This window comes from Spinacia oleracea, chromosome 1, assembly GCF_020520425.1.
Source record: "Spinacia oleracea cultivar Varoflay chromosome 1, BTI_SOV_V1, whole genome shotgun sequence".
Lineage (NCBI taxonomy): Eukaryota > Viridiplantae > Streptophyta > Magnoliopsida > Caryophyllales > Amaranthaceae > Spinacia > Spinacia oleracea.
In genome coordinates this window covers 100805072-100829033 of record NC_079487.1, presented here as the reverse complement: position 1 = coordinate 100829033, position 23962 = coordinate 100805072, and the positions used below count along the sequence as shown (strand labels likewise).

Below are 23962 nucleotides of genomic sequence, written 5' to 3'. Positions count from 1 at the left end.
AGGTATGAAATATTAGATGATTATTATTATATAGATATTTACTCATAATTCACCTTCAAGCAAAAAATACATTCCATAATAATAATATACAGAATATACTACATTATTATAAGCCCTATATAAATGACTCACATTTCTGGGTTAAATTATAAGTTTCTACACAACTATTAACAGTACTAACACTAAATATTATGGCATTCACTGTGATAAAAAGACATCACTCCCCTAACTTAGTAAGTTAGTATATACTAAGAACAAAAAATAATCTCATCGGAAAAATGATATTTTACAAGTTATATAATTTAGTAAGTTAGTATATACTCCGTACTAAGTTAATATATTTTAAATAGAAAATAATATAAACTCATCGCAAAAATATGACCCATAAAGAATTTTTTAACTTATATATTAAATTATACAAAGTACACATTTTTTGTTAGAACACAAACTGCAAAATGATATGTATCCCTATTGCCTAAGTATTTAATCTCATCCCAATAAATTTCATATGCGAAGATTGCTAATATTTTATTTTTATTTTTTTACACCTAAGTATAGAACGATCTTATATCGTAGTATTCTTCAAAATTCTTATTCAAAATTTAATAATGAAAATAATAACATACCAGTATAACTCATTTTCCAAATAAGAGAGAATAATTTTTTAAAGTATTAATAGCCGTATCGATATTGGACATCTGCACCCAACTCTTATTATATATTTATGATTTATTCAAAATTATGATGGCAATGGCGCACAATAGTACATAAACTAGGGTTATTATCACTAGTGGAAAAAACCCCTGTTGTAGCCCCCTTGTTGAGGGGGGCATACATAAGCGCGCCTCAATAGCTACTTAGTCAACGCGGGTCAAATATTTTACTATTCTGTTGAGGCGGGCTTTTTTGGTGTTCGCTTCTACAGAAGCTGTTGAAGGGGGCTTTCCTTGCCCGCCTCAATAGATAGAAGCTGTTGAAGGGGGCTTTTAATTGCCCGCCTCAATAGGGTCTCTCTGTTGAAGGGGGCTTTTAATTGCCCGCCTCAATAGGCTACATTAAATTTTAAAAAAATAAAACCACCGCCAAACAGATCGATAAGCTTCTCTTCTCTTCACATCTCGTCGTCGTACTTCACATCTAGCTCTTCCAACGCATACCTATCCTCACCGCGCGACTCCACCACCACCATAACCACCACCACCACCTTCCTCACCGCGCGGCTCCACCACCACCATCTGAAGGAGAGTTTCCCCACCGTCTTCACACAGTGCCGCAATATATCAAGGTTAGGTTATAATTGATTCTTGTTTTGCTTGGTCTTAAAATTCAGTTTCTCTTCAATTAGTTGAGCATAATGAGTTGATTATGCAGAGAATTTAGGCTAATGTTTCAATATTGGATGAATTTACAAATTAGGGTTTGATATTTGTGGTTTTTCTAGTTCAGTTACAAGAAGGGTGATCCTAACATTACCAAGTGGTTTTTGATCCCATACCATCAAGAGTAAGTGTTAGAGATTGATCGATATTTGGTAAATAGCTATGTTATTGTTATTTTCATGCATAAGGTTGCAATAACATTTATATATAATGCAGAAATCATTGGATTTTGTACGTGTTAGACCTACGTAGAGGTTGTGCGTATATTTTCGACTCTGCGATAGGTTCCAACCGAGAAAATAGTGCATGGGGAATCTTGTGTTTGTAAGTTACTTTCAATTCTTTTTACGTTATTTCTTTTCGTGCCGAATCAGATTCATGAAGTTTTACTCAACTTCCAGGGCATACCAAGTGTACAAGTTTAATGATGGGATTTGTCCGAATAGAGCGACTATGCAGGGGTTGAAAGGCTTCCATGTAAAGGTATATCATGCTTACTAATTAGCTTTACTTTTTTTTTGGGGTAACTACTTGGATATATAATTTATGATTTATCTCCAAATCAGTGTGCTCAACAAGTCGGCGCCCACGAGTGTGGCTATTACGTTATGAAGTTCATGCATGAAATAGTCACGTTACACCATAACACTGATGAGCGGTTAGACAATGTTCGTTCTTTTACCATATGTTAGTTGAACTACTAATACTAGTACTTTTACGTAGTAGAATTCTTAATTTACAAGTAGCATTACTTATCATGTTACTTATTTCAGGCTTACACTCCAAGAAATGCGCCTTATACCGATGAGGAAATAGATGTGGTTCGTGAGCAATGGGCTAAGTTTTTTACAACCGAGTATTTATTTACTTAGGTTGTTTAGACACAAAGATGGAAGCGTTTATATCTTCATGGATTTGGTAAAGTTCTTTAATTTTTCCATAATTACAAGTCTGCTGGATTTGCTAATTTATTGCTTTGAATACTAATCTGCTGGTCTTGCTGCTGTTGCATGTGAATTCTGATCTGGTGGTCTTTAGAATTTCACTTCCATCTGTGTGTTTCTCCTCCGTTTGCTTCTGTTTAGAGCTAAAATGACATTTCCGCTCCCAACTTTGAACTAAAAAACCTAAGGACTCATTTGATTCTTATTACATGTCTAATATGCATAGTATTAACTTTCTAAAACTCATTCGAATCTATTTATGCACATTTAAGGCTCATTAGGTCGTTATAGGTCATGTTTAGAGCTAAAATGACATTTCCGCTCCCAACTTTGAACTAAAGAACCTAAGGACTCATTTGATTCTTATTACATGACTAATATACATAGTTTTAACTTTCTAAAACTCATTCGAATCTATTTATGCACATTTAAGGCTCATTAGGTCGTTATAGGTCATGTTTAGAGCTAAAATGACATTTCCGCTCCCAACTTTGAACTAAAGAACCTAAGGACTCATTTGATTCTTATTACATGACTAATATACATAGTTTTAACTTTCTAAAACTCATTCGAATCTATTTATGCACATTTAAGGCTCATTAGGTCGTTATAGGTCATGTTTAGAGCTAAAATGACATTTCCGCTCCCAACTTTGAACTAAAAAACCTAAGGACTCATTTGATTCTTATTACATGATTAATATGCATAGTTTTAACTTTCTAAAACTCATTCGAATCTATTTATGCACATTTAAGGCTCATTAGGTCGTTATAGGTCATGTTTAGAGCTAAAATGACATTTCCGCTCCCAACTTTGAACTAAAAAACCTAAGGACTCATTTGATTCTTATTACATGACTAATATGCATAGTTAAAACTTTCTAAAACTCATTCGAATCTATTTATGCGCATTTAAGGCTCATTAGGTCGTTATAGGTCATGTTTAGAGCTAAAATGACATTTCCGCTCCCAACTTTGAACTAAAGAACCTAAGGACTCATTTGATTCTTATTACATGACTAATATACATAGTTTTAACTTTCTAAAACTCATTCGAATCTATTTATGCACATTTAAGGCTCATTAGGTCGTTATAGGTCATGTTTAGAGCTAAAATGACATTTCCGCTCCCACCTTTGAACTAAAGAACCTAAGGACTCATTTGATTCTTATTACATGACTAATATACATAGTTTTAACTTTCTAAAACTCATTCGAATCTATTTATGCACATTTAAGGCTCATTAGGTCGTTATAGGTCATGTTTAGAGCTAAAATGACATTTCCGCTCCCAACTTTGAACTAAAAAACCTAAGGACTCATTTGATTCTTATTACATGACTAATATACATAGTTTTAACTTTCTAAAACTCATTCGAATCTATTTATGCACATTTAAGGCTCATTAGGTCGTTATAGGTCATGTTTAGAGCTAAAATGACATTTCCGCTCCCAACTTTGAACTAAAAAACCTAAGGACTCATTTGATTCTTATTACATGATTAATATGCATAGTTTTAACTTTCTAAAACTCATTCGAATCTATTTATGCACATTTAAGGCTCATTAGGTCGTTATAGGTCATGTTTAGAGCTAAAATGACATTTCCGCTCCCAACTTTGAACTAAAGAACCTAAGGACTCATTTGATTCTTATTACATGATTAATATGCATAGTTTTAACTTTCTAAGACTCATTCGAATCTATTTATGCACATTTAAGGCTCATTAGGTCGTTATAGGTCATGTTTAGAGTTAAAATGACATTTCCGCTCCCAACTTTGAACTAAAGAACCTAAGGACTCATTTGATTCTTATTACATGACTAATATACATAGTTTTAACTTTCTAAAACTCATTCGAATCTATTTATGCACATTTAAGGCTCATTAGGTCGTTATAGGTCATGTTTAGAGCTAAAATGACATTTCCGCTCCCAACTTTGAACTAAAGAACCTAAGGACTCATTTGATTCTTATTACATGATTAATATGCATAGTTTTAACTTTCTAAAACTCATTCGAATCTATTTATGCACATTTAAGGCTCATTAGGTCGTTATAGGTCATGTTTAGAGCTAAAATGACATTTCCGCTCCCAACTTTGAACTAAAAAACCTAAGGACTCATTTGATTCTTATTACATGTCTAATATGCATAGTTAAAACTTTCTAAAACTCATTCGAATCTATTTATGCACATTTAAGGCTCATTAGGTCGTTATAGGTCATGTTTAGAGCTAAAATGACATTTCCGCTCCCAACTTTGAACTAAAGAACCTAAGGACTCATTTGATTCTTATTACATGACTAATATACATAGTTTTAACTTTCTAAAACTCATTCGAATCTATTTATGCACATTTAAGGCTCATTAGGTCGTTATAGGTCATGTTTAGAGCTAAAATGACATTTCCGCTCCCAACTTTGAACTAAAGAACCTAAGGACTCATTTGATTCTTATTACATGACTAATATACATAGTTTTAACTTTCTAAAACTCATTCTAATCTACGTATGCACATTTAAGGCTCATTGGGTCGTTATAGGTCAACAACGTACTTAATTATCTCTATAGTCTGCAACTATATCTTTTAATTTTATGCTTCAATGGAATGTAAAGACAATATCGTGAGTGTAAACTTTGGTACTCATATATATTTTCCTTCCATGCAACTTGCAGGCTAGGGATCGAGTCGATTGGAAGAAAGTCAACACGACCTTACTTAAGGTTTGTAATGCATGATCTAAAGGGACCTAAGTGGCTGGATTAGAGACATTTGTTAGATTAGCTCTCTAGCCTTTTGTCTTTAGTTGTTAATATTAGTTGTAATTTGTTAGACTAGCTAGGTGTTTAAAAATTGTAAACATACGTACTATATATACGCTTTGCTCTGTTGGGTTAATATAAATGAAGTTAATGTAATGATTTATTTATCAAAGATAAGCAGATTCATACCTTTGCTATTTTGGTGTTGATTGGGTACAGGTTTCAATACTCAATGGAGTATATATCTAGTTGTGGTTATTGCCGCCTATTTTATATTTTAAAAGAATTTGGAAAAAAAAAATTAATGTTGTTGAAGGGGGCTTTTAATGTACGCCTCAACAACATATGAACTTTTGGCGCAAAAATAAGGACCTGTTGAGGGGGGCATTTAAGAAGTGAGCCTCAACAGAGGAGGCTGTTGAGGCGGGCTTCTTAAATGCCCCCCTCAACAGGTCCTTATTTTCGCGCTTTCTGTAGAGGTTTTTGAGGCGGGCTTTTGAAAGCCCCCCACAACAGATCACCTGTTGAGGCGAACAAAGCCCGCCTCAACAGATCACTGAGCTGTTGAAGCTACGTCTGTCGCAGCGGGCCTTGTTCGCCTCAATAAACCCAAAATGCCCCCCTCAACAGGTATTTTTTCCACTAGTGTATACTGCAATTGCACGGGTATTATACGATGGAAATGGCCCACAATAGTACATAAACCAGGGTTGGAAGAGAGTATGAGATTGTTTTGAAAAAAATGCTAACAATTGATCGATAATGGCTAATTAATGGCAAATGTATTATTTCAGAGTTCTAATATTAAAAATACTAAAGTTGATCGATAATGGCTAATTCTTGAAATATAATATGTATAAATCAAGATTATTAACTAAAAAAACAGACTAAGAATCTACTTTAATATCACAATATTTACAATATGACAATAATCTGTTTAAAATAAAAAATAAAAATATTTTAACTAGGTTGTCCAAAATATCGTTTTATTTAAAATATTTTAACATCTCTTAGCATGTATTAAAATATTGAATTTAAATTTATTAATGATTAATTGCATATATTGTCAATTTTTATTTAAAATATGTGTCTTATATTGACTGCGGATATGTATAGCGAATATTTACCTTTACTTTAATATTTGAAGTAGCATTTATCAATGTTGTGAAAAATATGCTTATTGAAAAAACAATTGTTTAATAACTTTGTACTTTTTCTTTCTTGAAATTTAAATTTCTATGTATATATGCTTTTATTTAGTAGTTCCTTAATATTTTAAACGAAAAATATTTTTAAGAGTTTTTTAGTTTCATTTTATATTATTAGTTTATTTGTATTTGATTATTTGATGGGTAATATGTTTGCCTTTATTTTACATTGTAATCTAATGAAAAGTCTTTGCGCGTAATTTTGGATAACGGAATCAATGTGGAGCTATGTTGCTCTCTGATTTGTCGTTCATATACTTTATTCTATAAAAGGAATTTCACTCTCTCTCAACATGCCTACTTTTCTATTAAATTATAATATATAAGATTACAATAACTTATCGCATAAAAGTCCGTGAAAAGACTATTGTAACGATTAAATTTGGACGGAGAGAGTACATAATATAATGTTTTGTTTATTTACTCAATTATTATAATAAGACATTTACATTGTAGAAGACTCTATAGTAGAATTTTAAAATTCAAAATTCTCTTACCAAAACAAAAATAAATATGTTAGTCCAGGGTGGTGAGTGTGAGGTGAGTGTGAGGTGAGTGTGGATACACATGTCGGTGATAGATCGAGGATGAGTTTTATTTTTTACCCTTTAATAAGGAGATTGGTAAGGGTGAGTATCTTTCCCATTGTGAGTGACGGGGATATGGATGAGAATTTTAGACGAGTACGAGTGCGGAGGCATCGGCCAACCTCAAAGTCATGACTAGATGAATAAAGGAAATGGTAGAGTATGTGTTAAGTGATCGGGTAATGGTGTAAATATAAAATGATTAAATAGGTGTGACTATCGAAGTGAAAGGTTGATGAGAATAACACTATGATTGACACATGTGTTGAATAGATGAAAATAATTTTATTTATTACCTTTATTTGTTTTTCCTTTTTCAATAAATGAGACATCGTATGGGGTAATAAAAAATTTATCCATCATTAATTTTAATTGGGGGGATATCCATAAGATACATGTGTCCAAAGCATAGTGTAGTCAGAGATTATCAAATTATGAAAAGAGTTTTAAAATTAAAAACTCTCTTACCAAAAAATAATGTCGGGTCCAACCGTCTAGGGCAAGGTTTGACACATGTGATGCATGAGGATGAAAATAATTTTGTCTATGTACCCTTATTTGTATTCCATTTTTAACAAAAAAAACACCAAATTAGGTAATAATAAATTTTATCCATCATTGGTTTTAATTCGGAGAATATCTTTAAGATATATGTGTCCAAAGTATAATCTAATCAGACAACCAAATTGTCAAATACTCTAGAATAGAGTTTTAAAATTAAAAAATATTTCTTACCAGAAAATAATGTCGAGTTCAGCTTTCTAGGACTAGGTTTAACACATGTGATGAGTGAGAATGAAAATAACTTTGTTCTATGTACCTTTATTTGTTTTCTGTTTTTAATAAAAAAGACACCGAATGAGGCAATAACAAATTTATCCATCATTAGTTTTAATTAGGAAAATATTTGTACGTTATATGTGTCCTAACTATAATGTAATCAGAGAAACAAATTGTGAAATACTTTTAAAGTTTTAAAAGTCAAAACTCTCTTGTCAAAAAATAATGCCGAATTCAGTTGTCTAGGGCTTGGCTTAAGTCGGGCGTGGATACACATACGGGTGATGAAGGGGGGTTAATTTATTTTCCGCCCGCGAGGTGGGGATTAGGACGGGGATGAGTATCATACCTATCGTGGTGACGAGCATGGAGATGAGAATTTTAGGCAGGCACAGGTGTTGAGGGACTAACCCACCCCGCTTCGAAGTTATCTCTAGATGAATAAGGTATATGGTGGGGTGAGTGTTAAATGATCAGATAATGATGTAGATGGTAGAGGAGTATTAAGTGGGTATGACTATCAAAGTAAAGAACGGATGAGAATAAATTTATGTTTGATATGGGTTATGAAAGGGGAAAAACGTAAATTTATCTATGTACCATTATTTTATTTTATTTTGAATTTGTTAAATAAATAAGGTAAGAAATGAGGCAGTAACAGATCTATCCATCATTAGTTTCAATAATAAGATTATCTATAAGCTCTATTTTGATGATAATTGTCTATAGCTATAGTTTCGTAAAAGCTTAGATATGCAAATTTAATATTCATATCACAAATCGTGCATCGCACGGGTACTATACTAGTAATTAAACTAGATTAGGTTATGAATACTAACAGATATTTAGAAGAAAAAAAAAAATTACCATTTTTAGTAAATTATTTGAGTAGCAAAATTAAAGAATAGTTCAAAAATAAAGTAGTATGGAGTACAAACGATCTTGAAGATTTTCAAAAGATAATACAATTATGAATAATTTTACGATTTTACAAATACTATTTTTGAGAAATAAAATTAATTACAGTTGAAAAATTATACTCTATATTGAAGATCAAATAAATAGGGAATGATAAAATTTTAGTCAAAAAACCGAATCTTTTCCATAAAAGTTAACTGGAATAAATAAATGAATAAAAAAGAAGAGAGCTTTTGACGAAAAAATTTCTCACCATGATGTGACTCATATCACTCCCGGTATCTGTTTTAGTATAACTAGCATTTTGACCCGTGCAATGCACGAGAGCATTTTATAAAGTTTTATAAGAATTTACATAGTTATATTACTCGACATACAATAACTTAGATATTATGAAATTTTAGATTATTTATGTGTATTCGTAATTTTTTGTTTGATGAAAGTTATAAATAAATAAATAAAATCACATTTTGTATGTGTTAAGGTTATTACTAAGTTAATCTAACAAAATTTAGTGAGAACAATCAATCAAGGGTGATGAAAATGTAGCATATAATATAATGTCTATAAAAACAAACGGCTATTAAAATAATCCTAATAAATTGACGAAAATTGATATTTAGCCATATATAAAAATAAAAAAAGAATAGACACATAAAGTAAACGCACATTACCTCTGAAAATGTGTGATTATATATAGTTGATTGTGCAAGTGATGTAACAAAAATAGTACGTGGTTAGTCAATTTATTTATAAGGAGTGCATTGAAGATGAGAAGTTGATGGCTCATCCTGACAAGATGTTTAGCTTCTTATGCCTTCTATTTAGTAAGAATTAATTTTTATTAATGTTATTGTTATGAAATATTAATAACAATTTAACTTAGCTTATTAAATTATGTTTATTTATTTGTATGAATGTCTTTTAGTTTTTTCAGGTTTTTTTTTTTGGGAGGGGAAGTCTTTTGAGTTTTCCCTCTTTAAACACAAGGACATGTACATTAATAATGATGTATTTGATTTTTGTCTTTTTTTTAAGAGAAGATTGTGTAGTGAAGACACATGTCACATTATAACATATGATTACATGTCACATTCTAACCTATGGTTTCAGTTTTTAAATACTAGGTATATATAGACTAGATACAGATAGATCTAATAGGTATGTAATGGGTTAATATTTAGATTGGATCATTAATAGGTACTTACTTATTATGATCAACTACAATTTGTAATATGATTATATAAACGACTCGATAATTAAAAAGTTAAAGGTATTAAAATCGTTTATTAACTATTCATATATGATCGGAGATGAAGAGTACAAATACACAAGTTATTGAGAGAATGGTGTTAGTCTCAATGTCTCATTAAGTAATAGACTAATGAAACCATCTCACATGTTTTAATACTTCGGGCCGGAAACGAATCAGGTTTGGATCTTAGTTTATCAGTTCTAAACGGTTTCATCGGTTAATTACGGGGCACATGTCGATTTCGGGTATGAGATCGATTATTTGAATGAGAACGATTTAGAAAGAGTTCAAGTCAGTTACAAATCTGATTAGAGCCTAAATTTTCTCGGTTCAAACCAGATAGATATGGCTCATTGGCTCTGGTAGGACCACTTGACAGGTCGGGTCAATTTTTGACCTCAAGGGGCCGAGAGTTTTCTGGTGAAGTGTCTTGATTTAGTTGATTATAATGATGAGTTAAGTAGTTAACGTACTATTGGCGTCTTTGGTGTATTGGCGCATGCGCATATGCATCACGTACCTAATTGATAATGAAAAATATAGATTAATTACTGTGGAAAATTGCCTTCCTGATTCAATAAAACAGTAAAGATAAAAGCTTTGTTGTGTTTTTATGGTTGGGAAGAACACCTCCTCAAACCTTTTCTTTTCATTCAAGCCAAGTGACGACAGTGCTAATATGGTACCCTGTCCCAAATACAACCTAGGATGTGCATTATATATTACAAGCCTTTCAATCCTGAGCATACACCTGTCCTTAAAGAAGACAAAAAAGAGAAAAAGACGGCTGGATGACAGCAGAAAAAAAACGACAGAAAAGAAGCAAAAGAAAAACTAATCTGATGTAATTTGTAGATAAGCAGGTTTAGCCTTGAAATTAGGAGCAAATTTCTTCACCCCCTCCTCAAGTTGGACTTGCATATGAGAGACAAGTCCTAAGTTGCCACATAAAAATTTGTGTTGTTGATCAGTGAGACTCTTAGTCATGATATCAGCAATCTGTAAGGAAGATCGAACAAAAGCAGTAGATATAAAACCTGCTTCCAGATGTTCACGGACATAATGACAGTCTTTGTCAAGATGCTTTGTGCGTTCATGGAAAATTGGATTTGCAGCAATATGGAGAGCAGACTTGTTATCACAATACAAAGGTATTGGACGATTAATGGTGATGTGCAAATTCTCCAAGACTCCATCAATCCATACAGTCTCACTAGTAGTGTGACACATGCATCTGTATTCAGCCTCACATGAAGACTTTGAGATTGTTTTTTGTTTCTTAGTCTTCCAGGATATCAGAGATCCCCCTAAGAAGACACAATACCCTGTGAGAGACCTTGCTGAAAAAGGGCAGGCCCCTCCATCTGCATCACAGTAAGCCACCAATTCCAATTTTGAATTAGATGGATAAAAGAGGCCAAAATCAGGTGTACCCTTGAGGTATTTAACAACATGGAGAGTTGCTTCCCAATGAGGCATCCTTGGACAAGCCATAAATTGGCTTAGTTGTTGGACAGAAAAGGAAATGTCTGCCCTAGTCAAATTCAGGTACAGAAGTTTTCCCACTAAACTTCTGTATCTCTCTGGATCACTCATGAGCTCTCCCTCATCTGTTGAAAGTTTAATTTTTTTGGGAAAAGGGCATGACACTGGTTTGCATTTCAATAAGCCAGTAAACTGTAGGATGTCACTCACATATTTTCTTTGGTTTAGAAGTGTCCCTTTTTCAGTTCTCGACACTTCTAAGCCCAAGAAATATCTCATTTCTCCTAGATCTTTGACAGTGAATTCTCTGTCCAGCTCAATTTTAAGTCTTTGTATGTATTCTTCATCATTTTCTGTAATCAAGAGATCATCTACATAGACCAGCACTATGCACATCTTTCCATTTTGCTCTCTGCAAAACATAGAATAGTCCCTAAAAGACTGACTGAAGGATCTTTTTTTGAGGAACTTTGTCAGCTCAATGTTCCATTGCCTTGAAGCTTGTTTTAAACCATACAAGGCTCTTCTCAGTTTGCAGACCTTTCTATCAGGAGCTTTGTTGTACCCCTTTGGAGGCTTTAAATACACTTCTTCATCTAGATATCCATGTAGAAAAGCGTTGTTGATATCTAGCTGATGTAGTTTCCAATTCATGGTTGTTGCAAGAGCAATGAGAATTCTTACAGTAGCAAATTTAGCTACAGGTGAGAAAGTATGTTTATAGTCTTTCCCTTTTCACTTGCCTGTCACCCCTCGCCACAAGTCTGGCTTTGAGCCTTACTACATTCCCATCTTTATCACTTTTGACCCTGTATACCCATTTGGAATCCAAGGCCTTTTTGTCTTTAGGAAGGTCAATAAATTCCCAAGTTTCATTCAATTCAAGTGCTTGAATTTCTTCTTCCATTGTAGTTTTCCATCCCTCTTGAGATGCAGCCTCATTATAAGACGTTGGCTCACTCACTTTCATCACATTATGAAAAGAAATCACATAGTCAGGACTATAATGTGATGTGTTGTTCAGTTTATAGGCAGAAAAGGAAGGTGTAACTTCATCATGTTCAATCAAGTTACTTGGTGGCAGCTTATAAACATAATCCTCCAAGTTACTTGGGATTTTTCTTTCTCTATTAGATCTTCTTACTGCTTGATTCTGATCCTGCAAATTCTGTTGTGTCGTCTTGAATTAAACTTCAGGGTTTGTCTCACTTTGTGAAGTTTCTTCACCATTTTCTGGAGTGGCTTGATCCTGTTGAATACTTGGACCATAATCCTACCTATTTTCTTCATCAGAATCAACAAGGATCTCTGTCTCTACAAGTGGCAACTGATTCATTTTTGCTTTCACTTCATTCAAATTTCCATTCAGATGAATGAAAGGAAATATGTTCTCTTTGAAAACAACATCTTTGCTCACAAAAACTCTCTTTTTTTGCAAATCATACAGTCTATATCCCTTTGTTCCAAAAGGATATCCCAACAAAATACTTCTTATGCCCCTTTCATCAAACTTATCACTGCTATTCTCAGTCCCACTTGCATAGCACAAACACCCTATTACTCTCAAATGATCATAAGTCGGTTTCTTTTTCATCAATCTCTCATAAGGTGTTTCCCAACCTATGACCCTACTTGGAAGCAGATTGATCAGATGAGTTGCAGCCAGAATATATTCCCCCCAAAAATATTTTGGCAATCCTGAATGCAATCTTAAGGCCCTTCCTGTTTCTCCTAGAGTTCTGTGTTTACGTTCCACTCTTCCATTCTGTTGTGGCACCCCTGGTACACTCCTTTGGTGAATAATTCCTCTCTTTGCAAACATGCTACTACATTCTCCCTGAACAATCTCAGTTCCATTGTCACTCCTTATCATCTTGATTCTAACATTGAACTGATTCTCAGTATATGCTAAGAATCTCTCTATTACCCCTTTGACTTGGTATTTGTTTGACAACAAGTGCGTCCAAGTCACCCTACTATAATCATCTAAGATAGTTAGGAAATAAGTTGATCCATCCACATTTTTAATCCTATAAGGCCCCCACAAATCCATATGAACAAGATCAAAAATATGCTTTGCAATGCTATGACTGGTAGGAAAAGGCAATCTGTGATGCTTTGAAATAGAACAAGTGTCACAATAAAAACTTTTCACATTCTTGCAATCGCAAAAACTCAAATGTTTCAACTTAGATAATGATCCATGCCCTAACCTAGCATGCATCACATCTAAAGTTACAGACTTATTACAAAACACTTCATTTCCTACCATATTGGCTCTCATTACACCATTATTTCCCACAAAACATCCATTTTGGGGATCAACTTCACTACAACTAAACTTGTAAAGTCCGTTTGCACTTCTTCCAAAAGCCACAACACTGTGATCAGTAGGGTCCTGAAAAACACATCCTTTTTCATCAAAGATGACTCTCAAGTGACTATGCTGAATCAATTTACTCAAAGAAAGGAGATTATGTTTGAACTGAGACAAATACAGGACGTTCACTAATCTGATTTTAGGTGTCAAGGTGACCTCCCCTATTTGTGATACTTTTCTCATAGTCCCATCTGGTAACATCACATTCAAGGGAGTCTCGAGAGTTTTCAAAAAATCAAATTGGTTTTTATTTCCAGCCATATGATCAGATGCCCCGGAATCAACAATCCATGAATTACAATAAAAAATGTCATGAAAAGTTGCTAGATTTGAGATTGTTATTATACCTGCAAAATTGCTCATTCCATTTGTTTTTCCAGATGTACTTGCACCTCCTTGCTTGTCCTGGAAAGCTTTCATGACCTCTTGCACAACTGCTGAAATTAGATTGGTATCTGGTTTGACATTCCCAGTTCTGCCACCTTCTCCATCGTGATCGAAAGGAGTGTCCTGTTGAGCACCTTGTTCAATTCTGCCTACATTAGCTGCTAGCTTGTTCACAGTCTTTCCTTTTGGCCCTTTGAACCAATCTGGGTACCCAATCAACTTGAAACATCCATCCTTCGTGTGTCCCTTCATGTCACAATGATCACACTTAAGTTCTTGCTTGATTCTCTTCATCTCTCTAAAATCTTTCTTCTGAAAATTTCCAAAATTCTGCTTCCCACCTTGAAACTGCCTTGAGGCTTGAAATGCACTCATCTCCACATTCCCTTGAATCTCCTGTAATCTCCTTTTGTTTTTCTGCTTGCAACACCAGATGGAATGCTTTGTTAACAGTAGGAAGAGGTTCTGTACCAAGAATATTCTCCCTGGCATTCTGGTAATCTTTCTTCAAACCCATAAGAAAACTCATCACTCTATCCCTTTCTACAATCTGCAACAGTTTCTTGTACATACTGCATGTACATTTTCCTAGCATACCGCAAGTACACCAGGTATGGGTTCTATGTTATAAATCTCATCCCAAAGTTTCTTGAGCTTGCAATAATACTCTCCCACACTCATCTGTTCCCCTTGTTCAAGCTTTCCCAACTCCTTTTTTAATTGAAAAAGCAGTGGTATGTTGCTTTCAGAATACCTCTCAATCAACTCATCCCACAACTCCTTTACAGTTTGAACAAGACTGAGCCCTCCAGCAACGTCATCTGTCATGGACCTAAAAATCCAACACCTCACCATATAATCTGCTCTTTCCCATCTATTGTAATCCTTATGTCCTGGATTCGGCTTACTGACCTTTCCTTCAATAAACCCGTTTTTGTTCTTTGCACCCAACACCAACTTGACGTATCTACTCCATATCATGAAGTTACTCCCGTTAAACAACATAGGAGTTAATGGGATTGAATGATTATCAGAATTTGCCACAAAGAGTGGATCTTGGTACGCATTATGAGATTCTGAAGCATCGTCTCCAGCCATATCAGAGTAAAGATGAAAACTTTAAAGAAAAAATGGAAAACGAAAAAAAATTCCAGGAATTTTAACCTGGCAGCTCTGATACCATGTGGAAAATTGCCTTCCTGATTCAATAAAACAGTAAAGATAAAAGCTTTGTTGTGTTTTTATGGTTGGGAAGAACACCTCCTCAAACCTTTTCTTTTCATTCAAGCCAAGTGACGGCAGTGCTAATATGGCACCCTGTCCCAAATACAACCTAGGATGTGCATTATATATTACAAGCCTTTCAATCCAGAGCATACACCTGTCCTTAAAGAAGACAAAAAAGAGAAAAAGACTGTTGGATGACAGCAGAAACAAAACGACAGAAAAGAAGCAAAAGAAAAACTAATCTGATGTAATTTGTAGATAAGCAGGTTTAGCCTTGAAATTAGGAGCAAATTTCTTCAATTACGATGCATATTAATTGAAGAAATACGTAATGATGGACATAAAAATATTATGCACACCAAGCACTTATATATACAAGGGGGACCATGAAAGTCTATAACAAAAAGGAATAAACTACATAATAAGTCATGATTAAATATGTTTAAAGTGATTATATGTTATACATGTACAATAAGGTTAATAGTTCCTCCTCGCCATATTTCATCTTCATCATCACTTCTCTTAACATGTAGAGAATGAGAGAGATGTGCTAGTGTACTACAAAGTATAAAGATCGATGTAAAGGATTAAGGTAACAGAAAATAAACAAGTAGGTCCAGACCATGATCATCGTCTCGCTCCAACAAGCTAATTAAGGAGTATAATACTATTACATCGATCATACATTAGGGTGATTCTTAACTAAACCAAGTACGTTACGTGGATGTTAAAAAGGGATGTGGCGCATACGTAGATGAACCACCTCGGCTTGAGCTACGGCTAATTGCGTTTGGAGAACGTCGATTTGTTGTTGGAGTGATGAAATTGCACCTACGCAACCATAAACCGGGTCGCGTATCCTTGCATTTGCCTCGTATACCATTGAACTCACTGCATCACCCCGTTGCTGCATTGGCAACTCCTACACCAATTTAATATCACATTTTTAGTGTATGATATTTATTTATTTCACTATATATCTTTGTTTAAAACTTAAATTTAACAGAAAAAACTAAATCTTTATAAATATGTTAATATACTATTCCAATTCGTTTCAAAAAGTTATTAACAAGTTCCCTTTTTGTTAATTTCTAAAAGTTGTTAAAATGTTTGATTTATTCCACTTTTGGCTTACCCTATAAACTATATTACTCCGTATCTTTGTTACCTCATTAACACATTTCGACTATTTATTTGAGTGTCTCATACTTTATCCACCTTTTTGTTATACACTTATACCATTCATTCATTTTTTTACACATTTTCTTCTATGTATTAATTTGTCCAAAATATTCTTACACTTGTTCACTCTTTATATCTTTTATCTTAATATTTTTACAAATTAGTAAATGATTAACAATATATAGAAGCAGAGGTACTTATGTAATTTTATTTTGTTATATATTGCTCAATATAATTATTAAAAAAAATATATAGCATTGCAGCAACTAAACATGACACGATAATATAATTTTTTAGCAGGTTTAATTAGGTGGAGAAATAATTATGAATAAATGCAAACAACCAACCTTTATGCATATCCTGTTTTTTTCTTCTAAAGTGTGGAAATTTTGATTCAATTTTGTTGGGGTTGTTGAAAGTATTGGTTGAATTGTGAACTAATCTCAAAGAATCCAAGGAAACATAAAAGAGCATTGGTGGTTCAAATACAATGATGTTGCTTAATTTACTTTTTGACATTTACATATTAACCCTAGTACCCATTGACTGAATAAGTGAATAGTTTCATCTTTTAGCTCATTGTGCTAGGGTGGAATTTTTTGCCCTTTGCATGTGACCATGTTATCCAAGGTTTGAACAAGAAATGTAAATCATAAAAGTCAATTACAACAATGGTGAAATTTATTACTCCTTTTGTTCTTAAACCTACTCCAGTAACTTTTCTCACTTGCTCTTGTTCTATATCTTTCTCGATGGCATGCGGAGTACTTTATCAACTTATGTACACATTTTATATCTAAATATTAATAAGGTAAAGTTTTCTCTATGGAATAAATTTATAGGGGCGAGAATTAAGGATTGGCCTAGTGGTTGGAGGCCTTCCTTCCACCCAAAGAATGAAATAAAGTAAAAGAGAAAAACTTTATAGAAACAAACTAACAAGAAAAAGAAGATTTATAGCAACTCCAATGATGAGCTACAAGGTGGTATAGCTAAGTTTGTCACATCAAATTTTTACACTTGAATATTTGAGATGACCAAATCAGTTATTGACTCGAACTTAACCCGTGTTCGAGAGTGAACCCAACCTGAATTTTAACCGACCTGAAAATTATCCGATCCGAACTTGACCCCAAACCCGAGATTAACTGCTACAAACCCGACTATATAAGACCCAAACCCGAAATTGAACCCGACCCGAACATGACTCGACTGGAACCCGACTTGTACCCCAATTGAAATGAGAAAAATCCCACATGACCCGACTGTAAACAACCCGACCGAACCCAACATATACCAGAATGATAATGTGACCCGATATGACTCGACCTGTTCATGACCCGAGATCCGAGATAACCTGACCCGAACTCGACACGATGACCTGTTTTGACAGATCTAATAAGAACGAGATGTAACTTCGATCTGTAAATTAGACCAACCTATGATGTTCCGAATTAGGTAAACACTTACAAAGTGCATCACCTACGAATCTACATGCCGAAATGTATTAAGCATTTTTACATCGTTATGAGACTTATGACGCCAGATAATGGAAATATTACTAGTAATAAATTCGAATAATTAATTTAATCATTACCTATATAAAAAAACGTCATCTAAATTATCATGATAGTTAAAGACTTAAAAGGCCGGTGAGCAATATTTATTAAAGTTAAAGGTATTAAGTATTAAAGCAAATTATATTTTGTTGCATGCTTTACAAATCTTAAGAAGCTTAGGATATACTCCTATGAATTTTCAACTTAAAAAGGCTATGGTGTGTGCACGAAAAGGCTTCTTAGTGCTCATAATTCATAAAGATGTTCCATGCTTTAAATAAATGAATAAATTATATGTGTACCAAATATCATACTTCATACTTCTGTTACATTGTTACTCACTTTATTTTTTTCATATTTTATATTATTAATATCTCAACTATAAAATAATTGAAATTATAAAAACCGATATAATACCGAGTATTTTAAAAATACCCTTGTAAAAAATCTAATAAAATTACAAATGATAATATTTTGTTCTTATACATAAGTCACTAGATAAGGACAAAGTATGTTTTTTGACCATAAATAGTAAGGGAGTTGAACATAGTAAGGGGGCGTTTGGTTGGGCATTTTGAAATGGGTTAGAATGGAGGTGAACATAATAAAAGCTACTCCCTCCGTTTCTTTTTGTTGTATCCGTTTCCTTTTTAGTCGTTTCATAATGTTGTATCCACTTAGAATCTTTTCTATTTTTGGACATATATTTTTTCCTAAAATACCCTTACATTTCAATCTAATTACCATAATACCTAAAGATTCTACCCATATTCCCACCTAATTTTCCCCACCCATAATATTTAATCAATTTATTTTCCCAAAAATAATTATTTAATTCATATTACCTTCCCATCACTTTCACTCTCTCTCCTCCCTCATATTTTCACTCTCTCTCTCCCTCCTGATTTCACGTCCCTCCCTCCCCTCCCTCTTCTGATTTCATTTTCTCTCTCCTCCCTCAATCTCCGATTCTCCTCCCTCAATCTCCTCCCTCAATTTTTTCACTCTCTCTCCTACCTCAATCTCCTCCCTCAATTTTTTCACTATCTCTCCTCCCGAAACCTCTCCGCCTTCACCACCACCACCACACCTCCGCCGCCTTTGTGCCTCCACCACCATCTCCGGAAAAAAAAAAACTCTATATTAAAGCTTTAGATGGTGAAATTCGACCATAAAAATTCTAGATCTAGAGTTTTCATGGTCGAATTTGACCTCTAAATCTTCAAAATCTTGGATTCATGGTAAAATTGTTGATTTTTATTTTATTTTGTTGATTTTTTAGGTTCGAATTTGGGTTTGAGTTTTGGGTTTTTTGGGTTTGAATTTCTGGGTTTGAATTTCTGGGTTCGCGTTCTTGTTTTTTGGGTTCGAATTCTCGAATTTCTGGGATCGAATTGTTGATTTTTTTTGTTCGATTTAGATTGGGTTTTTGTTGTTGATTTTCCGGGTTGATTTTTCGAATTTTCTGGGTTGAGTTTTCGAATTTTTCTGGGTTTTTGTTCTTGTATTTTCGATTTTTTCTGGGTTTTTGTTCTTGAGGTTTTGAATTTTCTGGGTTTTTGATTTTTTGTTGATATTTATGTTCGAATTATTTCTGGGTTTTTGTTCTTGAGTTTTCGAATTTTCTGGGTTTTTGTTCTTGAGTTTTTGATTTTTTGTTGATATTTTTGTTCGAATTTCTGGGTTGAGTTATGTTGATTTTTCTGGATTGATTTTTCTTGATTTTCTGGGTTGATTTTTCTTGATTTTTGTTCGAATTGATTTTCTGGGTTGATTTTTCTTGATTTTCTGGGTTGATTTTTTGTTCATATTTTTTTGTTGTTGATTTTTGTTCGAAATTTCTTGATTTTTTTTTTGTTGATTTTTGTTCGAAATTTCTGGGTCGATTTTTTGTTCATATTTTAGTTCGAATTTTCCGGTATATAAATCCTTTGAGTAAATCTGATTTGTTTTAGTAATAATAATAAATATCTCCATTGTTTTCTCTCTCCTTCTTTTATTCCAATCACTTACACACAATCATTTCTCTTACACCCAATCATTACACTTATATCCATACAAACCAAGATTCTATTTTTCTTAAAAACCCCCCCAAGATTCCAAATGGATACAACATTTAGAAATGGAGGGAGTACTTGATTGTCGCTGAACATTAGAATATTTAATAATGTTGGTGAAGCTAATATACGAAGTATTCCATTTGTTATTCACCCACTTTCGGAAAGTGGGAGTTTTTTTTTGCTTACACATTTCAATTTTATTATATTTTTGGCGAACACATTTTACCGTCTTAGCTCAGTTTCAAATTCTAAAATACTAAGTACTCCCTCCGTTTCTTTTTGTTTGTTACGTTTGGACTTTTGCACGTTTATTAACGTATAAATAGAGATTATTTTGCTTTTTTATTAAAAAATAAACCCAAGTAAAACCTCAATCCACTAACCATTACAACAACCAATAAGTTTGTTTTATATATTAAAATGAACCAATAATGAAAAAGCACAAAGATTGCTAACCTAACATATTTGGGAAATTATAAAGAAATTTAATGAGTTAAAAAAATTGGACCAATTAAAATTAAAAGTTGGCACAAAAAATGATAGTATAATAAATTTATAAAAGGAAATATTCTTTCACGTAACAAACATTGTGAAACACCCTAAAAAGAATACGTAACAAACAAAAAGAAACGAAGGGAGTATATAATTACACCTTTTTCGTTATTTCTCTCATATTTCACCACCTTTTTTCTTACATCTACTTACTCATCAATTACTCACCTTTTTCTTATGTTCACTCACTTCTCGTCTTATCCTAGAAACAACTAAGTCTTAAAGTAATTTGGTATATAAGCACTTTAGATTATAGATCGATTGAATCCTTTTACCTCCCTCCATTGTCCGATGGTCTATTCCTTTAAGTTGGTTTGCTTTAAGAAAATTTAACAACTCGTTATAAGTAAGCAATGTGAGTGCTCATCTTGTTCAAAATTTAATATTGTGTACTAATAGTCACATCATATTACAAAAAAAATTGAAAAGGGAAAACGCCATTATGGAAAGTGACAAAGTTCCTGATGAACAAAATGGACTAGGGGAACATATATGATATCTTATCAAATCATGTTAGTGGGGACTGGGGAGTGATTAATTGAGAATATGGGCTAGAGTGTAAATTAGGTTTTGAATTTATTATATGTCGGGTAATTTTTATCATAAGCTTTTAGTTAATTTTTAATATATTTTGATTAAATTTTTTGTCATAAAAGAAGAACTCCGTATTTTTTTTAATGATATATTTTGTAAAGGATTACTGCGTACATGGTTATCTTTCTACATAATAAGTTGAAAGAAATAAATAACTTTTACTATGGACATTTTATCTATAAAATTACAAGTACTTTTTAATTATTATTATTTTGGTGTACAACCTGGTTCATTTTTAAGGCTAATCCGGATTTGGGGCTAGTTATTAGTGGATAGGTTACAGTTCCCTCCCACTTGTTGTTGCGGGGAATCGAATATAGATCCTTCCCTATCAAGTTTAGCCTCAATCATCTCTTAACAAACATACTTAATTAAGAGCTCGTGTATGGTCATGTTCTGTTCACCTTATATCCACTAGATAAGTTCAATTAAGTTCAAATAAGATAAGTTCAGAAAAAATAGTAGAAATCAGGTGAATAGAATGCAAGTTAAGTGCAAGACATACAGAGTAGTCAAATAATTACCGAGTACTGTTAATCGGTGGATAATGTGTAAGCGGGACCTACTCCCTACAGACCGTTAATAACCGCTACAACCGATAAAGGCAAAAGGCAAAGGAGGATAACGACTTTTCTACCGCGTCAAATAAAATTTTCGGCAAACGACAACCTTAATTCTTTAATGGGCAAAGTTTCGATTATATGTCAAAAAAATGATGATACTAATTGTCAAAAATTACTTGATGATCATTGACCGAAATGTTTCGACCTAAAAGGAAAATAAATATGGACAGGAATATAGGATTTAGTAGCTTAATTTACGTATAAAATAAGTTTATAAATTGATGATATATGCGAAAATTATCCAATCTAGCTAAATGATCTTTACCTAATAATAGTCTTCTTATACACGTAGTACTCAATCTAAATGGACCCAACCAGATAATTTGATTGCGATATCTTTATTCAGACTCCGGCCTCCAGCCTCCAGAACAATAAATATTTATAGGGTCGAGTGGTGTAATTTACGTATACAATAGTTTTATGAATTAATGACAAATGTGAAAATTATCCAAGCTAAATGATCATGATAGGAACTACTCAAAGTCTCCTACACAAATATTACTTACAGAACTCAACCTAAATGGACCTAACCAAACAATTTGATTGACATATCTCTATCCAGGACCATGGGATCAAACCATGACTAGACATTGAACATTGTTCGTTAAAATTTCAATTGAGCAACCATCAAAATTCAACAAACCATTACATATATACCATGTCATCCGACACCCTGAATTAGTTAATTGACATATTATTTCAAATTTCAATACCTCATTAGCGAAAAATGTGTTATGATTTCAGTCTCGCTAATTTTGTTATAAGAATTATGGCTCTTTAACTAAAACGTTTTAGTAGGACCATTAGTGATTAGGTAAGGAAGATAGAGTACTCGAAATGATTAATATATCTTCATGTACTAATTAATTAAGGTGTCAATTTCCACCTTTCACAAAGTTGACTACCACCAAACTCTCACACCTCGCATACTCCGTATTATATGAACTTAACCAATATATTAGATATATACTCAAAATGATTAAATTAATTTATCTTCATGTACTAAATGCTACTTGTACTTGATTAATACAATCACATAGTAGTTGTTATAACATATACAAGTAGCTTTATTCCTCTCTTTATCGGTATAGTAAAGTTTGTGAGTTGTGATAAGAACAAACTCCACTAAATCAATAATGATTACATGTTAGTCAGCTCAGTTATACAGGCGTTCGTTTGAGTCACCTCCAAGCATTTTACAGTTAATGGGTCTCTACTCTCTGACCTCCAAATCACAGGGTGAATTGCCCGCCAACTTCACCAATTTATATATGTTTATTTTAGGTAAGAAGAAGAGACTATTGAACCTTAATACACAACACTGCATTTATACTTTTTCTTCACAAGAACAAGAACACGTACTCGAATGCAACAAGAAACAGAAGAAGGTAGATCCATGGGAAAAAAAACTTGATGTTTGTAAGGTGAATTTAAGAATTTAATACGTAGTATGTTTTTTTTATATATGTTGATGTATGAGAACTTGAAAAGACATAAAATCAAGACATGGAGAAAAGGGGGAAAAACAAAGAAAAAAGAAAAGAAAAGAAAACTGGTGTACATATATACGTACCTGTAACATCTTATTGACGTTGCTAGCACCAAAAACTCTATGGACATTAGCAAATTTCTGTGGCTCATCAGCTGGAAAGTAAGGAGCAAACACACAATCAGGCGCACACCTTCTTCGCAACAACTTGCAAGCTGCACATGGAGACACTGCCCCTTGTTTCCTCCCATTTTCCTTCATTCTTCCTTTTCTAGTTTTTGCAAGTTTAAATTTTGTAGGAACTTTATTTGTCTAAGTAATCCAATATATATGTAGCAATTATGCCACCAACTCTTGATTTTGTGTATAATATATGCTATTTTTTTTATAATATTATTATTAATAATAATAATTTGGACAAGAGTAAAGTGCAAGTTATTATATGATGAGGATTTTATAAAGTTAGAAAAGTAACACAAATGTTAGTATTTGTGCGTTTGTTTTAGGAGAATGAAAGTGGGGAAGGGGGGGCTATTGCTATGAAGTGAAAATTGGTGGATGTTTATATAGGAAAAGTTTTGTAGTGA

At 33.2% G+C, this 23962-nt stretch overlaps 3 protein-coding genes and 1 long non-coding RNA gene across 4 annotated transcripts; 1 reads left to right on the top strand and 3 right to left on the bottom strand.

The window, feature by feature from the left end:
- Nucleotides 1-1455: 1455 nt before the first annotated feature.
- On the top strand, nt 1456-5152 carry LOC130466074 (uncharacterized). The gene is made up of 6 exons (XR_008926095.1): nt 1456-1503; nt 1596-1703; nt 1781-1862; nt 1946-2047; nt 2153-2297; nt 5003-5152. It is a non-coding gene; the product is annotated as an uncharacterized lncRNA (long non-coding RNA).
- Nucleotides 5153-10671: 5519 nt separating this feature from the next.
- Nucleotides 10672-11976, bottom strand: LOC130465563 (uncharacterized mitochondrial protein AtMg00810-like). The gene has a single exon (XM_056834371.1). It carries the CDS (start codon nt 11974-11976, stop codon nt 10672-10674), a length of 1305 nt encoding a protein of 434 aa, XP_056690349.1.
- A 1468-nt stretch (nt 11977-13444) lies between these two features.
- LOC130468070 (uncharacterized) lies at nt 13445-15597 on the bottom strand. Its single transcript, XM_056837629.1, has 2 exons — nt 14050-15597; nt 13445-13720 (listed from the first exon to the last, which is right to left on the bottom strand). The coding sequence occupies exons 1-2, from the start codon at nt 14579-14581 to the stop codon at nt 13710-13712; spliced, it is 543 nt and encodes a 180-aa protein (XP_056693607.1). The 5' UTR covers nt 14582-15597; the 3' UTR covers nt 13445-13709.
- A 145-nt stretch (nt 15598-15742) lies between these two features.
- On the bottom strand, nt 15743-23925 carry LOC110793736 (LOB domain-containing protein 4). Its single transcript, XM_021998635.2, has 2 exons — nt 23460-23925; nt 15743-16238 (listed from the first exon to the last, which is right to left on the bottom strand). Exons 1-2 carry the CDS (start codon nt 23634-23636, stop codon nt 16044-16046), a joined length of 372 nt encoding a protein of 123 aa, XP_021854327.1. The 5' UTR covers nt 23637-23925; the 3' UTR covers nt 15743-16043.
- Between the last annotated feature and the right edge of the window lie 37 nt (nt 23926-23962).

Excerpts from the sequence above, each read along its gene's own strand:
- LOC130465563 (XM_056834371.1), bottom strand. The coding sequence starts at position 11,976 with ATGAATTGGAAACTACATCAGCTAGATATCAACAACGCTTTTCTACAT.
- LOC130468070 (XM_056837629.1), bottom strand. The coding sequence starts at position 14,581 with ATGCCAGGGAGAATATTCTTGGTACAGAACCTCTTCCTACTGTTAACA.
- LOC110793736 (XM_021998635.2), bottom strand. The coding sequence starts at position 23,636 with ATGAAGGAAAATGGGAGGAAACAAGGGGCAGTGTCTCCATGTGCAGCT. Across the intron at positions 16,239-23,459 it reads ACGTCAATAAGATGTTACAG|GAGTTGCCAATGCAGCAACG; the intron begins GTACGTATATAT and ends AAATTGGTGTAG.